Here is a 16,384-nt window from a genome sequence, read left to right as displayed (position 1 = left end):
CACCCTGCTGTGTACAGGAATCTTTCTCTAGAGAAGCTAAAACCCACGACTGTTGGGGTTCACTCCCTCCCCATTTATAGTTAATGTTTTTGCATTGAATTGAGGATTATGGTATAAAAATAAGGAAGACAGCGGAGAGCAGGGGCCATGCTGGCATTTGCACACAGCATGCCTGACCCTGCCCCCCTGCCCTCCCCCGCTGTGAGGTCACTGTCCTGACCAGTGGGCATCGGCCTCCCTGGGCAGGACGTCCCGCTGCACAGGCAGGGGTGAGGAGGGATGTCCAGGGCTCTCCTATCCATAGTCATAGAGCAAAGGGAGCAGATCATGATTTGGGGGGGGAGGTGACCCTGAGCTTGGACACAGTTTGTCCAGTTTTTAATGTTTTCTACGGGTTTCTTCTTCATTTTATATGTACGCATTCGTGTTCACATGTTAACCACATTTCGTGAGTCTTCAGGAGCAGAGACTGTTTATTCCACCTGTTTAACAAGTGGTCCTCTCAGGCTCACATGGCACCCTCACTAACCTGTAAAAGCTGTAAATACATATAGACTCTGTCTTAAGGATTTTCTAATCAGTGTTGTAATCAAATCAGTTAGTTTTTATCACCGAAGACATACCCACGTTATCAATAGGCTGAAGTGTATTTCCAGAATATCTTTCTCAAACTCTTTTTCTGAAAAAATTATTGATCACTTGTCTAATACTTCAGGAGGAACTTCTCTAACAAAGTACTCTTGATTAGTTGTAGAATAATTGAGAGAAATGTAACAGAACATTGTCAATTAAATATCAAAGATTACATTTGCCGGAATGAAAGTTACTTCCTAGTTCTTTGTCATCTAAATGTGGACCAGATTTTAAGACACAGGCTTGGTTAACTCTTCTGTCAGCCTTGACTTTAGAATCAGCTGAGGGCAGCTTTGACATTCATTGAGAGTGGATCCCAGTCACCATCCCTGTCACAAACACTCCGGAGGTTTCTCAGAATCATCTCCTCCCTCCTCCAGTGAATCAGAAGCCAGAAATTTATGCTTTTTTCTCTTGTGAAAGAGACATGAGTCTTCTGATATGTGGGAACATGGATTACCCAGACCTGTAGATGTTTCCTACTTTCTGGCCTAAGTTTTATATCTGCCTTCAGCTGCAGAACATAACGTGTCTTCCACTGAGTCCTAAGCTGTGTCAGTATTCACTATGTGTACTTCAACATGTTTCTAAAATTCCGTTAAAACGTGAAATGTTATCAGTTCTACAGCAAATCGTCATGTCTTACGGAGTCTGTCCCACTATGGCGCTGGAGTATTTGAATATTTTAACTCAAAATCCAAACATAGCTGGAAAAAACAGGTATGTGTCTCAAACATCTTATTTCAGTCTTATGTTTAAATGTGGAAATCTTATCTTCTTAGAAATCTAGTGACAGTAACTTCTGTGTTTTCATCAATGGAAAAGGGAGCTAGAAAAAGGCAAAAAGGTACCCAAAGCATATGTAACCCACCCTTAGTTACCCCTAGCCTTCCCTCCCACCCTTAGTTACTGCTAGGCTTGCACAGGAAACACTCCACTGGGGCGTTCTTCTAGCTAACTTTTTTTTTTTTTTCCAATTCATGTATTATTGCATGGATACAAGCCTTAACCCTGGTTCTGACAACATGAATTCCTCTTCCCATCTTTAACCACTGATTACTATAAACCTCGGCATACTGTTTATTTTAGCCACATGGAGCTTGGCCATTTATTCCATCTTGTCATCTGGATGAGCTTCAGATTCAAAACACACACTAACCAGAGCCCTGCAGGCAGTTGTAGCTAGTGGTTTGATTTCTGCTTTATATAATGTCATGGGTTGGTTTTTAAAAGTGAAATATTACACGTTTTTTTGGCTCAGATTAATTTTTTATTGTGGCAAAATATACATAAACTTTACCATTTTCAGGTGTACAATTCAGGGTTATTAAGTGAACTCACAGTATTGTGTAGCCATCACCATGATCTAGCTCCAGAACATTTCCATCATCCCAAACAGGAAGTCTATCCCTAATTCTTTTCTTTTTTTGGCTGTGCCATGTGGCATGTAGCAATCTTAGTTCCCTGACCAGGGATCAAACCTGTGCCTCTGCAGTGAAAGCACAGAGTCTCAACCACTGGGAACCCAGGGAAACCCCCTACCCCTGGTTAAACAATGACTCCTCACCCCTGCTCCCCCAACCCCCTGGCACCCACCCTCTTCTGTCTCTGTAAATTTAGCTCCTCTAGGAACCTCATATCAGTGGAATCCAGCAATGTTTGTCTTTTTGTGCCTGGCTTATTTCATTTGGCATAGTGTTTTTGAAGTCCATTCATGTTGTAGTATATGTGAGAATTTTGTACCTTTTTAAGGCTGAAAAATATTCCATTATATGTATACACCACATTTTGTGTATCCATTTATTGTCACTAGACCCTGGGGTTGTTTCTGCCTTTTGACTGTGAATCATACTGACCTGATGATTGGTGTACAGGCATGTGTTGGAGGCCCTAATTTCAGTACCCAGAAGTGGGATTGCTAAGTCATGTGGTAACTGCACTTAGTGTTTTAAGAGCTGCCATTCTGCGGAGAAGGCAATGGCACCCCACTCCAGTACTTCTGCCTGGAAAATCCCATGGACGGAGGAGCCTGGTAGGCTGCAGTCCATGGGGTCGCTGAGGGTCGGACACGACTGAAGCAACTTTGCAGCAGCAGCATACTGTTGTTCACTGGCATTTTACATTCCCACTAGCAGTGTGCCAAGGTTCCAGTTTATTCCACATCTGCATCAACACTTATTTTCACACTTTTTGATTTTATATAGCCCTCCCAATGGATGTGAATTTGTATCTAATTAAGGTTTCGATTTGCATTTCCCTAGTAACAACATGTTTTCATGTGCTGATTGGCCATTAGCATATCTTCTTTGGAGAAATGTCTATTCAAGTCCTTTGTAGGGTTAATTTTTATAACTGGAATCTACTACACGACAAAGTTGTTTATTGGTAATTAATTAATAGAATAATTCTAAGATGGTTTGTGAATTTAAATTGTGTGCTAGTGCTATTATTAAAAATTTGACTTAGAATCCTGTTGGAAATATACCCAGTAGCAGGAAGGAGGGAAAAAAAAGAGCTACAATTCCCAAAGGACAGAATGTAAAGTCATTTTTAAGTGTTAGGTAACTATTTTCTGAATGTAACACTGAAAGAGAAATAACTCCTCTTGATAAATAGATAGAAGCCCAGATGGATAGGCTGAGTTCTCCCAGTTGCCACTCGGTCTCCGTCAAATGGCAGCAGCTGAGCACGGACACGCCCGCACCCCTGCAGGCCCCCACCCAGGTGCAGTCCCTGTTCCACAGCGAGCGACTCCTTGTCTACGGGCTCACTCCTCACTGTACACAGGTGAGGAGCACGCAGGCTTTTTATTATGGGAACAGCAATGTGTTTTGCTAATAACTTTCTTTTTCTTTTTTCTTCCCTTTCCTTTACCCCCCAAGTCATAATATGCTACACAGTTTTTCCTGGGATCACAGTGCTTGGTTAACCAAGGGCACTGGAGAGCCTCTTAATTCTCATTAAAATCACTGAAAGAATCACTGTTGAACTAACCAGGACATTATGAAGTAGAAAAACTATAAGGAATTTTTTTTCCCATTTCAGGCAACTCTACATGCGCTGATTCAAGAGAGAGAGTATTCTACAGTGGTGTCAACTACTGAACTTCAGAAGACAACTGGAACGGTGAGATTAAAAACTTAAACTGTGCACTCACTGTTTTTGAAAGTTAAAATAATTCTGTATTTTCATATTTAATGCACCACGTCCTTCCTGCATTGTTTTCTGTGTTGACATCTTAGCACCTGATGTGATGTGGAGGGTTGTTATCTCCACAAGCGAGGACACTGACCATCAGTTTCTAAGGCAGCAGCTCTTCATCCGGGGTCTTGAGTCCAGGAGTATCCACAGGGGCATCAGTGGGCATAAATAACTGCAGTTAAACCTGGTGTTTTGTGAATGAAACCTTTAAAGGTGGTTCTCAAAGATGTGCATGTCTCCCTACAAGTTCAGTGTACCTGCAGTGCCTGGTCCTTGCCTCTTATTTTAGAATACTGAGTATAACTGTACTGGATTGCCGGGGACCAGCCCCAGCTGATCCAGGGTATTCGAAGGAGAGACGGCCTAGGCGACTATTTATATGCTAATTAGAGATATAAAGAATAATAGAATGAGGATAGCTCAGTAGGAAAATTCAGTGGAGAAAAGAGGCTGAGTAGCTTGGTTTACGCGGGAGACCAATAAAACTTCAAGACAAGAAGTTTGCACCACTTATGTAGGCCGCAGGCGCCCTCTCAAATAGCGGAAGGTGCCTCACCCTAGACACCTTCTCGAGTGGGTCTTAGAAACCCAGGCATAATTAGTAAGCGTGGTGGGTTCCGCGCTCCAGATGGAGACTCAGCTGGAAGTTAAAGGGAAGAATGACATGGGGAGACCAAGCGCTGGTGAGCAAGGCCCATAGCTTTATTTTTAACAGGGGCTTTTATACCCTAAGTTACACATAGAGGATAATAGGGGATGCAAAGTCAGCAGTCTTTGATTCTTATCAAAAACCAGGGTTTCTTTCCTGCAAATTTATCGTATACAAATGGTTTAGGTGATTTACATCATCTTCTGGCCAGAAGGCCTACTAACATTTTATGACTCTTGACAAGGACTTATCAACAAAGACTTATTTTCTCTAAGAGTAATTATTTTAAGGTGTGGCGCCATCTTCCAAAGATAAAATTGCATTCCTATAGGGCGGATGTGTAATGGGTTTACAACAAAGGAAAGAATTTATTACCTTAAGGGTCTAAAGTTACTAACACCAAGGCCACTACTTATTTTTTCTACATACCCACTATTAATTAATACACATTCAAGGATACAATTCAGAGGATGTGAAAACTTGGCAACAAGCATTGACTCATCAATGAAATCCTTTACTAGTTTATTCTGACAGTTTTTAACTCTCTGAGAGGCTCTAAGCTATTTGAATACCTTAAGCTTTCCGTGCCTCTCGAGGCTGGGAGACTGTAAACAATCGTATGCATAGCTGCAGGAGTCCGGGTAAACTTGTCAGGCGAGTTAGAGAGCCATCTGAGGGGTTTGGATTTAAACACTCCTAATTGCCCAGGACCTTTATTAATTGGAGCTGTAAGTTAACTCTTTGACAGAGAGAGGGAGATGGTGGTAGGGGACAGCCCCCAGTAAAGTCAGAGGTGAGAGCACAAAGCAGTAAAGTAGGCAGACTCTGGTTTTTTGGGGGGTAGATGCTCGAGAATATCCGGGGGGACTCCTGAGGCTCGATCCCGCCTTTGCATTTGCCGAGCCTCATTCCTCATGACCTTTGTCATGAGTGGAATGCCTCACCGGCTCCCGGCACTGGATGATGAATAAAACATTGTATATTGAGGATGTGTTTTTGTTTTTCCTATTTTTGGATTAAAAGCAAATGAATTTGTAGTATTTGCATTAGTACCAAATCTGCTATAGTTAGATCTGGAAAACTCCTAACCTGTCTATGCTGTATGCCTGGAGAATTCCATGGACAGAGGAGCCCAGTGAGCTACAGTCCATGGGGTTGAAAAGAGTCAGACACGACTGAGGCAGTAACTACTACTACTATTCATAGGAGTATTTATATAACCAGACAACCATTCCTTATTTATATCTATATAATCAGACATTGCTGTGGCTCAGTGGTAAAGAATCCACCTGCCAATGCGGGGGACACAGGTTTGATCCCTGGGTGGGGAAGATCCCCTGGAGAAGGAAATGGCAACCCACTCTAGTATTCTTGCCTGGGAAATCCCATGGACAGAGGAACCCAGCAGGCTACAATCCACGAGGTCCCAAAAGAGTTGGACATGACTTAGTGACTAAACAACAACAACAACAACAACAAAACTAAAGCAAAGCTTTCATTTTGGCATTGAATGAAAACTTATTACTTGCCAATGACTTATGTATAGAATTTAAGGGTATCTTTGTATTGTCTGAAAAACTGAATCTCAGTGGGATTTTACCTGGGAGCAGGTCATTTTCCATAAAGTCACAATTTTTATAGTTGTCTTTCCACTGTGAATCGTGGCCTTACCAGTAAAAAATGGCAGGAGTTGGAATTGTCACTGATGGGAGACGTTGCCTTTTGAGTCCTGTTGTTTCAGCCATTTGAGGAAAGGGTGGTGCCCTGGCCCTTGACTTCCTGGTGCTCTGGCTGTGGCCCCTTCAGAGTGGAGATCACAGTCAGGCCTCACAGCCCTGGGCTGGCTCTTCCAGTAGAGCAGGTCACACGTGTATAGAAAATGCCAACTATAGGGACAGAATGGAGACGAATGGGTGCCAGGACTGGAGGTGACTGCACAGCGACACGACACGAGGTTTTAGTGGGAAGAAATCCCCTTGTCTGTGTTTCAGTGGTGCTCACACACCGTCTGTATGCATGTATACTCAGTCACTTCAGTCGTGTCTGAATCTTTGTGACCCCATGGACTGTAACCCACCAGGCTCCTCTGTCCATGGGATTCTCCAAGCAAGAATACTGGAGTGGGTTGCCATGCCCTCCTCCCAGGGATCTTCCCAACCCAGCGATCAAACCCTGATCTTCTGCATTGCAGGCAGATTCTTTTCAGCTGAGCCACCAGGGAAGCCCCCACATACAGTCTGTGAAAGTGAAAGTCGCTCAGTCATGTCCGACTCTTTGCGACCCCATGGACTATACAGTCCGTGGAATTCTCCAGGCCAGAATGCTGGAGTGGTAGCCTTTCCCTTCTCCAGGGGATCTTCCCAACCCAGGGATCAAACCCAGGTCTCTCACATTGCAGGCGGATTCTTTGCCAGCTGAACCACCAGGGAAGCCCACACAGCATCTACATTAGTTAAAACTTATCAACCTGCACACCTAAAGGGGGTGAATTTCATTGTATGCAAATGCATCTCAATTATGTAAATAATTTCCTATGTATGACATGAATTAGAATCTTTTTTCCTTTGGTGCCTGAACAGATGATTCACAAGCTGGCAGCTCAAGCTCTGATAAGAGATTATGAAGATGGCATTCTCCACGAAAACGAAGTGAATCACGAGGTTTGCTTTTTCATGTGAAAGCCATTGTCTGTTTTTTTGGCCTTTCTTGAGTTGCTTTATCCTTGGAAATGTGAATGAGGATCAGCAGATGGAAAGGGACCCCTATCATCATTGCCGTGTTTTCCATGCCGGGGTGCAGGGTGCCCCATAGTTACTTGATTTAGTTTTTAGTTAGCTTATTTAATGAATTATTGACAGAACAAAGGAAACTCAGACACCTCCCTCGGTGCCTGTAAAGACACCACCTAGGTGCTTGTGTGTTGTAGGGTGAATGTCTCCATCTGTGATGAAAAGGCCGGGTCTGGGGGGCTGAGCCGCCTGGGGAGCTCAGCAGAGCCAAGCCCACCTTGCCCCCCCCCATCACTGAGCCACTGAGGCCCTGGCAGGGGACTCCCTCTGCTACCCCATACCCAGATGACTGCTGTCAAATGATGGCTGGAGCATTAGCGCTCAGCACACTCCTCCCCAGGCAGTTGGTTCCCTCAGAGGTCAGCACCCTCCTTCTCACCCTCAGGTCAGCAGCCTTGGTCCTGCTTTGCTCAGGGTCCTTTTCCATCTGAGGGCAGCTGACCAGCCGCACTGGCAAACCAGCCTGGACCAGTCCCTCTACCTCCTGACACCCCTGGGCTCCTCATCTTTACAGTGAGAGACAGACTCAATGTGACAGGTCTTGGCAGCTCAGCAGCCTTGACCTTGAGGGCTCCTTATAAACACACCACAAGCCACAAGAAGCTCATGAATATGAATTGCTGTTTCTGTACTTTAGCCTCTCGTTGAGCCCAATTTTTGCAGGAAATGGCAGGTTAGCCACTTGAGATACTTAGGCAGAGCCATCGACTCAATGTTGCGTTGGAAATCCTAATTATAAAATTGCTGCTAAGTCACTTCAGTCGTGTCTGACTCTGTGCGACCCCATAGACGGCAGCCCACCAGGCTCCCCCATCCCTGGGATTCTCCAGGCAAGAACACTGGAGTGGGTTGCCATTTCCTTCTCCAATGCAGGAAAGTGAAAAGTGAAAGTGAAGTTGCTCAGTCGTGTCCGACTTTTAGCGACCCCATGGACTACAGCCTACCAGGCTCCTCCATCCATGGGATTTTCCAGGCAAGAGTACTGGAGTGGGGTGCCATTATCTACTTCTTATAGAAAGACACCTTTTTGTATTATGTAGTATTCATTTAATTGGTCAATAGGACATGATTTCATTTGTTATTCATTATTATTCTGTCTTATTATTCATTTTTCTTAGATGAAGAAGCAAACTTTAAAATCTCTGATTATTAAACTCAGTAAAGAAAACTCTCTCATAACACAGTTTACAAGCTTTGTGGCTGTGGAGAAAAGGGTATGTATTGTTAATTCACCGTCATTTTATCTATATTTGCGGGCTAAGAAGATGATTCTTGCCTTCGCTGTCACTGGTGGCCCCTGCGTCTGTGAAAAGCAGCAGAAAGCCTCTTATCCACGCAGGGCACAGGGCTTGCGTGATCTCTGCATGAGTTACCTGTGCTGTTATTTTAATGTTACAGTTGAATTAGTACACAATTAATAAAGATGAGAAATGCCAAAAATGTAACAAATTGTTGAATATGTGAATTTTAAGATATACTACAATTTGTTACATTTTTGGCATTTCTCACCTTTATTAATTCTTGACCCTCAGAAAATAAGAGAGGCCTGGGCTCCCCTTACCCTGTGAGTGGCCCTTTCGTCTACACAGTTTGCGAGGAGAGCCCTCCAAGGCACTTGGTACAGCGCCACCCAGCAGGTGCTCTATGAAGGGGACCCTCACCCCAACCTGACCATCTTCTCCCCCAGGACACAGGATCCAGTCCGACCCCCAAACATATTCCAAACCAAACATTCATGAGGCTTTAGAATTTGTAATAATAATTTAATGTGATAATGTCTGTTTTCTCTTTACCTGATTGTTATTCAATATAGTATGGTAATGAGTCACCTTCTCCTGATATTCCAAATACTTTGGAACTTATTGCCAAAGAAGACATAGATTTTCTGCCATACATGAGCTGGGAGGGGGAACAACCAGATGCCAGCAGGATGCAGGTGAGTGTTGATTACAAATCAATTGATATAATTGTGTGTACAAGTTGTGATTACAAATCAATTGATACAATTGATCAATTGTGTGCTCATGCTTTTATGATGGTAAGGGGAACCCTTCGCTAAAATAGCACCCTTTTGATCTGTATACGCAGATACTGATGTCTCCCTGATGATGGGAATTTTTGCACATTTTTAAAAATGCTGTTATGTGAGAAAGGCTCCATTTACAAATGTAGCTATAAAGTGTAAAAGAGGAACAATAGTGGTTACAGACAAACTGTGGTTCAGGAAGCCAAAGGCCTTATCTCTAAGAGTGACAGGCAGTTCATCCTGAAAGTAGTGATAAAAGCCTATCTAATTATCTAACTTCACCACCAATATTTATTAAAGTTTGTAGTGCTTTATGCTGTGGCCTTTGTGACCACATGATAGAAGTTGAGAAGCACAACTTAAATAAAAACTGGAAGATGTTAGTCACTAGTCATGTCCAACTCTTTGCAACCCCATGGACTCCCACCAAGCTCCTCTATCCTTGGAATTCTCCAGGCAAGAATACTGGAGTAGGTTGCCATTCCATTCTCCAGGGAAATAAAACCTGGAAGATATATACAAAAGCAAAGGAACAAAACAGTGGTAGTAAGACTCTGGAGTATCCAAATTAGAGAAGTAAAACTGCCAAAATCTAAGGATTTAAAATCCAAGGGAAAAAATTTATGTGCTTCCAAGGTGGGCCCAGTGCTAAAGAACCTGCCTGCTGACACAGGAGACATAATAGACACCAGTTTGATCCCTGGGTCAGAAAGATCCCCTGGAGGAGGGCATGGCAACTCACTCCAGTATTCTTGCCTGAAAAATCCCATGGACAGAGGTGCCTACAATTGGCGGGCTACAATCCATGGGGTTGCAAAGAGTCTGACACAACTCGGCAACTAAAGAACAAAATGTAAAGGATCTTGGCTAGCTAAAACACCTTTGAAAAGGAAGAAGAGGTTGGAGGCCTTACACCATCTGATATTGAGGCTTACTATAAAGCCACAGTAAGTAGGAAAGTGTGGTATTAACATAAAATGGACATCTAGACCATTGGAACAGCATGGAGAATCTAGAAATATATCCAGATATATAGGGCCAATTGTCTACAGAGGCCCAAGGCTATTCAATGGGGGAAAACGATCTTTTTAAAAAAAGATTCTGAAAAGATTGTATAGTCATGTACCAAAAAACAAAACAAAACCCCTCTACCCTTAGTTCACTCCATGTAAAAAGATTGACTGGATTATTGGCTTAAATGTAATAGCTGAAACCTGAGTATCTGGGAAGAAAACAGGAGAAAACCTTAATGAGCTAGGGTTGTACAAAGCTTTCCTAAATTTAAAGAACAAACCACAAAAAAAAAATTGGTGAACTGGACTTTATTAATATCAAAAACTTTTATTCTTCAGAAGACACTGTTAAGAAAATGAAAGGGCAGACCACAGACTGGGAGAAAATGTTTGCAAAACATATCTGACAAATATGTTTATCTAAAATATATAAAGAAGTCTTACAATCCGATAATAAGAAAACAACCCAGTAAAAAAAAATAAGCAGAAGATCATTTTAGAAAACTCTCAGTTTCTTAAAGAGTTAACTATACACCTATCATTTGACCCAGCCAAATGAAATGAAAGTATGTGTTTACACAAAGACTTGCGCATGAGTATTCATTGTGGCTTTACTTGTAGCAGCCAGAAGTTGGACACAACCATCAGGAGATAAATGAGTAAACAAATTGTGGTACAGCCTTACGAGAGTAACTACTCAGCAGTAAAAAGGAGAAATAGTCTCTCAGCCGTGTCTGACTCTTTGCAACCCAATAGACTGTAGCCTGCCAGGCTCCTCTGTCCATGGCGTTCTCCAGGCAAGAATACTGGAATGTATTGCCATTCCCTTCTCCAGAGGATCTTCCTGACCCAAGGATTGAACCCAGATCTTCTGCATTGCAGGCAGTTTCTTTACCATCTGAGCTACAGGGAAGTCCTGTAGCTCAAAAAAAGGTTAAAAAGGAGAATTAACCATTGATATATACAACAACATGGATAAATGTCAGGGCAGTTATACTAAGTAAAAGTCAAAGAATATAAGCTGTAAGCTTCCATTGACACAAAATATGTGCAAACCAATCTGAAGTTACAGAAAGCAAGGAGGAGGAGTGAGATGCGGCACAAAAGGGCACGCTAAAGGAGTGTGTGCTGAATATGTCATTGCCCTCGTTGTGACAATGGTCTCAGGGATGTATATTTATGCCAGAACTCATCACTCTAAGATGTAGTTGTTTATGTCAATTATACCCAAATAAATCTATTTTGAATATCTAATTAGCTTTAACCAAATTGCCTGTTTGCGTGTCCAACTCTGTGGCCCCATGGACTGTAGCCCATCAGGTTCCTCTGTCCATGGAATTTTCCAGGCAAGAATACTGGAATGGGTTGCCATTTCCTACTCCAGGGGATCTACCCAACCCAGAGATCAAACCCGCCTGTCTTGCATCTCTTGCATTGGTAGGCAGATTCTTTATCTCTAGAGCCACCTGAAAGCCCAAATTGCCACTACATAGGTTATATCAGTTCACTCTCCCATCAGAAGCACTTGAGAGGCTGTTACTCTATTCTCTCTTTAACCCAGTATATTATTCAAATTTTTGATCTTTACAGATCTGGTAGGTTAAAAGTATATTAGTGATATTTTAATTTTCATTTATTTCTTTATGAATGAAAAGGAACATGTTTTCATATTCCTAAGAGCCCACATATTCATCTTTTCTAGGTATCGTCCATTAATGTCTTTTACCTTTTTAAATTGTGAGATTAGTCATTTTCTTGTTTATCTTAGGAAAATTATATTTTGTAGGGAAATTAGGCCTTTATGATACGAGTTGCAAAAATTTCTCAGTTTGTCATTTGTATTTTGATGTTGCTTATCATCATTTTGTCATGCAGATATTTTAATGAAGTCAAGCATTTTCATCTTTGGGTTTCTTTGTTTTGTATTGCTTTGTCTTTTGTCATGCTTAGAAATCTTTCCTTCAGATATTATGCTTTATAAAAATTTCCCATGATTTCTTTCTTTAAATAGTTGTATGGCTTCATGTTTACGTTGAAATTTTCTTTCCTGGTATAAGATGGGACATATGGGAACAACTTTATTCCTTTCCAGATGACTTCCAACTTTCTCCAGCACCATTTATTAAATAAGTCTTCTTTTCCTCTAATTGATTTTAGGAATCTTTGTTGTCTTTATCATCTCCTAACTCCCAACTTGTGTTAGGATCTGTTGCTGGACCCTGTATTCTGTTTCCTAAATCAGTCTGTTATAATTGTAATTTTATAAAAGTCTTTAATGTCTGATAGGTCTGGTCCATCACTTGCTCTTTTTTCACTTTACTCATCTAATTAAGAAAAATTTAACCAGAAAAATTTAAATATTATTTTAAATGTGTGTCTTGTCCTGTGTCCTGCAGTATTAATTATATGTGCTGAGCTGTGCTTAGTCTCTCAGGCATGTCTGACTGTGTGTGGCCCCATGGACTGTAGCTTACAAGGCTCCTCTGTCCATGGGGATTCTCCAGGCAAGAATACTGGAATGGGTTGTCATGCCCTCCTCCAGGGCATCTTCCCAACCCAGGGATTGAACCCAGGTCTCCCACATTGCAGGCGGATTGTTTATCCTCTGAGTCACAAGGGAATCCCAAGAAGACTGGAAGGGGTAGCCTATCCCTTCTCCAGGGGAGCTTCCCAACCCAGGAATTGAACTTGGGTCTCCGGCATCACAGGAAGATTCTTTACCAGCAGAGCTACCAGGGAAGCCCCATTAATTATTTAAATATACACATTTGTCTGAACTGGGAAGGGACTACTCCTTTTAAAAAAAAAAACCTCATTTACATTGGTAAAACTAAAAGCTGATTATTTTCAAGATATCTCAAGGACTAGTAATTCATATAAAATTTGATTTTATTTACATGTATGTTTTTAAGGAATACTCTTTAAAATTTATTCAGATAATAGTAGTGACAGCATCCCTCATTCTCTTTTTTTTTATATATTTTCATATTCTAATATAAAAGACATTAATTTACTTAAAGCTTTGGAGTTTTTTTTTCAGTTTTCTCATTTTCTTAATATTTCTTAAAGCAGTATAAAAGACTGGAATAATTTCATTCTATCAGTTTATTTTAGGGCTGCTAAGTTGCTTTAGTTGTGTCCAACTCTCTGTGACCCCATGGACTATAGCCCACCAGGCTCCTCTGTCCATGGGATTCTCCAGGCAAGAATACTGGAGTGGGTTGCCATGCCCTCCTCCAGTGGATCTTCCCAAACCAGGGATTGAACCTGCATCTTTTATGTCTCTTGCATTGGCAGGTTGGGTTCTTTACCACCAGTGCCACCTGGAAAGCCCATTTTAGGACTAATTTGACACTATAATATTGCTTATTGTCAAGTCTTTGGCAAGTCTCTTTTATGGTCCTCAGTTTCCTCTTGTGGAAAATAAGGGATGTTTAAAATTCTGTGATTCTAAGAACAGAGAGAGATTAAGATATTTGGTGTATTTACCACTGATATTGTCTCCAGCTCTCCAACTCCATGTCTGTAAATGAGGGCACTATAGGTAAGTGACCCTGAGTGTCTGGTCTTCTCAGTGCCCTGGGACAGACAGTTTCATCAGTGCTGAGAGGTCAGCTCCTAGGAAGCCTGGCTTCTTGATCATCATCCACTTAACCTGTGCTTTCCTTATATTGTCACTTCTCTTTCTGGCAGACACTTTCAGCATCGTCTGAATGGAACCAAGAACCCAAACGTAAATGTAAACGTAAACAGACTAAAAAGAAGCGTTCATCACTTAAGATGATACTTTCTGAAGATTTTGAAGCCTTTAGCTCAGATGCCCCAGAAGAATCTGAAGCGGTCAGTTTTGTCTTCAGGGATGCGGAGGAGCCCTGGGGTTTGGGTCCGATGGAGTCATCTAAACAAACAGAAGTTAAACCACAATTCACAGAAGCTATCTCACAGAAAACGGCCGTTTCTGACATTCCTACTGCCCCTAGTTTCTTAACTACACCCCTCCATGTTGGCTCTGGTTTCTACCTTCAGGCCAGTTCAGCACTGTTTGGTTCTCCAGCTGGTCCCAAACACTTCGGTTCCCCTAAGAAGTACCTGGAAATGGGCAGTGGTGCCGACGTTTCCCTGGACATGGCGTCTTTTCCCAGGCTGCATCTCCAGGGGTCACCTTTGCAACTTGCTGCTGCTCCCAGGGTCTCGTTTAGCTCCAGGTCTCAGCTGCCCAAAACCAATCAAGGGGGTGCCACAGGCTTCAGTGCCCTCACTACCCTTCAGCCAGACCCTCTCTCACGGCCGAATCTTTTTTCCTGTTCTGCAAGTCTTCTCCCTTGTCCACTTGTAAAGTCTGTCTTTTCTTCCCCTGCCTCTCCTCCCTCCCTACCCAGGGGCGTTGTTCCCCCTCCTCCCCCTCTACCTGGGTGGTGTGGTGTTCTTCCTTCTCCCCCTCTTCCCCCTCTAACTGGGGGACTTGTTCCCCCTCCTCCCCCTCTATCTCAGAGGGTTGGCATTCCTCCTCCCCGTCCTCCCCCTCTACCTGGGTGGTGTGGTGTTCCTCCTTCTCCCCCACTTCCCCCTCTAACTGGGGGACTTGTTCCCCCTCCTCCCCCTCTAGCTGGGTGGGGTGGTGTTCCTCCTCCTCCCCATCTTCCCCCTCTATCTGGAGGAATTGTTCCCCCTCCTCCCCCTCTATCTCAGGGGGTTGGCATTCCTCCTCCCCCTCCTCCCCCTCTTTCCTCTCCTCTTCCCTCTCACCATCTCCCATCTCCTAGGAGTGCCAGTTATAAGCTGCCAGTGGCTCCATCTGGCCCTGCTGAGGATGCCCGGCTGGACATTCCTCTGTTAGCTGTGTATGATAAACCTTTGTCATTAGACTCCCTCCAATATGACTGTTCATTTTTTAAATGTTCTTCTGAAACGGAAAGTGATAAAACAGGAGAACTTCTGGCAAGTAGGATTTTTAAAAAGCTGGCAGAATATGACCTGAGAAGTGGCTTTACTGCAAGTACTCAGGCACAAAAAGATGAGGATGGCCTAGTTGGCAAAGCAAGCTGGAGGAATTATGTGCCTTCGACTGAACTCTTCAGGCTTCAGACCAAGGTACTAGTCTTCTCTCTCCATAAATCTGCTTCATTAGCTTCAAAGTTCAGGATGGTGCTACACAAAGTAGCTACTCACCAGACTGCTGCTGGTCCACACTGACATGAGGAGCTAGTCCCAGAACGCAGCTTCCTTCACTGAGAAGCCAGCCAAACAAACAGTGTGCTTGAGAAAAGCTGGTGCTTACCTACCTATTTTTAACTGTTAGGCCAGAATATCATGAAAGGGAGTGTTAACATTCCTCAGTTGAAGGTTAGCATCCCTCAGTGGGTCCTGGGGTAAGACATTAATCTCCTAGGTTCTAAAACTGCTGAACTGCAATTCACACAAATTTCACATTGCAAAGTAAAGCACAAGTGTTGTAAGTACACTTTAAATATTAAAAGTTCTCAGGAATATGACTCAACATGTGAGCTTATATTAGAGATTAGCATTCCATTTGTGAAGCTAAATCACACTATAAATTTAGTTCTTGCACTGGTACTAAGACCCAATCTGATATCTGTAATTAACTTGTTTTGATGTAATATGCTCAATCTCTCAGCCATGTCTAATTCTTTGCAACCCCATCCACGGTAGCCTACCAGGCTCCTCCATCTGTGGAATTTTCCAGGCAAAAGTATAGTAAAGTAGAAAAGTAACTTGGTTTAGTGTCAGTTCAAGTCCCAACCCTTCCACTCTGTGATCCAGGGCAAGTCAGTCTTTCAGTCATCCACGTAATGAAAGTAATAAAAGTGTCCAGCTCGCAGAGAGGTAGACCAGCTGCCCGCAGCCTCCACCTGGAGAAATGCATGTGAAAACAGCATAGCACAGCAACAGTCTTTGAGCCAGAGTGTTGAGGTTTAGGTCCTGCTGCGACTGCTTGTCAGCTGTGTGACTTTGGACAACTTGCTTAAGTTTTCGTACCTCAGTGTCCTCATCTGCACAGTGGGTTCAGTGACAGTACTTCACAGGAAGCAGCTCACAAGAAAACAGCACTCCA

General features: G+C 42.8%; 1 protein-coding gene across 1 annotated transcript in view; it reads left to right on the top strand.

Moving 5' to 3' along the window:
* Positions 1 to 16,384, top strand: part of PARP4 (poly(ADP-ribose) polymerase family member 4) — a 76,723-nt gene that overhangs the window by 46,308 nt on the left and 14,031 nt on the right. The window contains exons 25-31 of the mRNA XM_061435024.1: positions 1,254 to 1,353; positions 3,250 to 3,420; positions 3,679 to 3,759; positions 7,063 to 7,143; positions 8,391 to 8,486; positions 9,086 to 9,208; positions 14,005 to 15,402. Of these exons, the coding sequence (XP_061291008.1) occupies positions 1,254 to 1,353; positions 3,250 to 3,420; positions 3,679 to 3,759; positions 7,063 to 7,143; positions 8,391 to 8,486; positions 9,086 to 9,208; positions 14,005 to 15,402 (2,050 nt within the window). The remainder of the gene's footprint in view (positions 1 to 1,253; positions 1,354 to 3,249; positions 3,421 to 3,678; positions 3,760 to 7,062; positions 7,144 to 8,390; positions 8,487 to 9,085; positions 9,209 to 14,004; positions 15,403 to 16,384) is intronic.

This window comes from Bos javanicus, chromosome 12 (assembly GCF_032452875.1).
Source record: "Bos javanicus breed banteng chromosome 12, ARS-OSU_banteng_1.0, whole genome shotgun sequence".
Classification (NCBI taxonomy): domain Eukaryota; kingdom Metazoa; phylum Chordata; class Mammalia; order Artiodactyla; family Bovidae; genus Bos; species Bos javanicus.
Note: the sequence above shows the minus strand (reverse complement) of the source record. Positions and strands in the feature narration are given on the sequence as shown.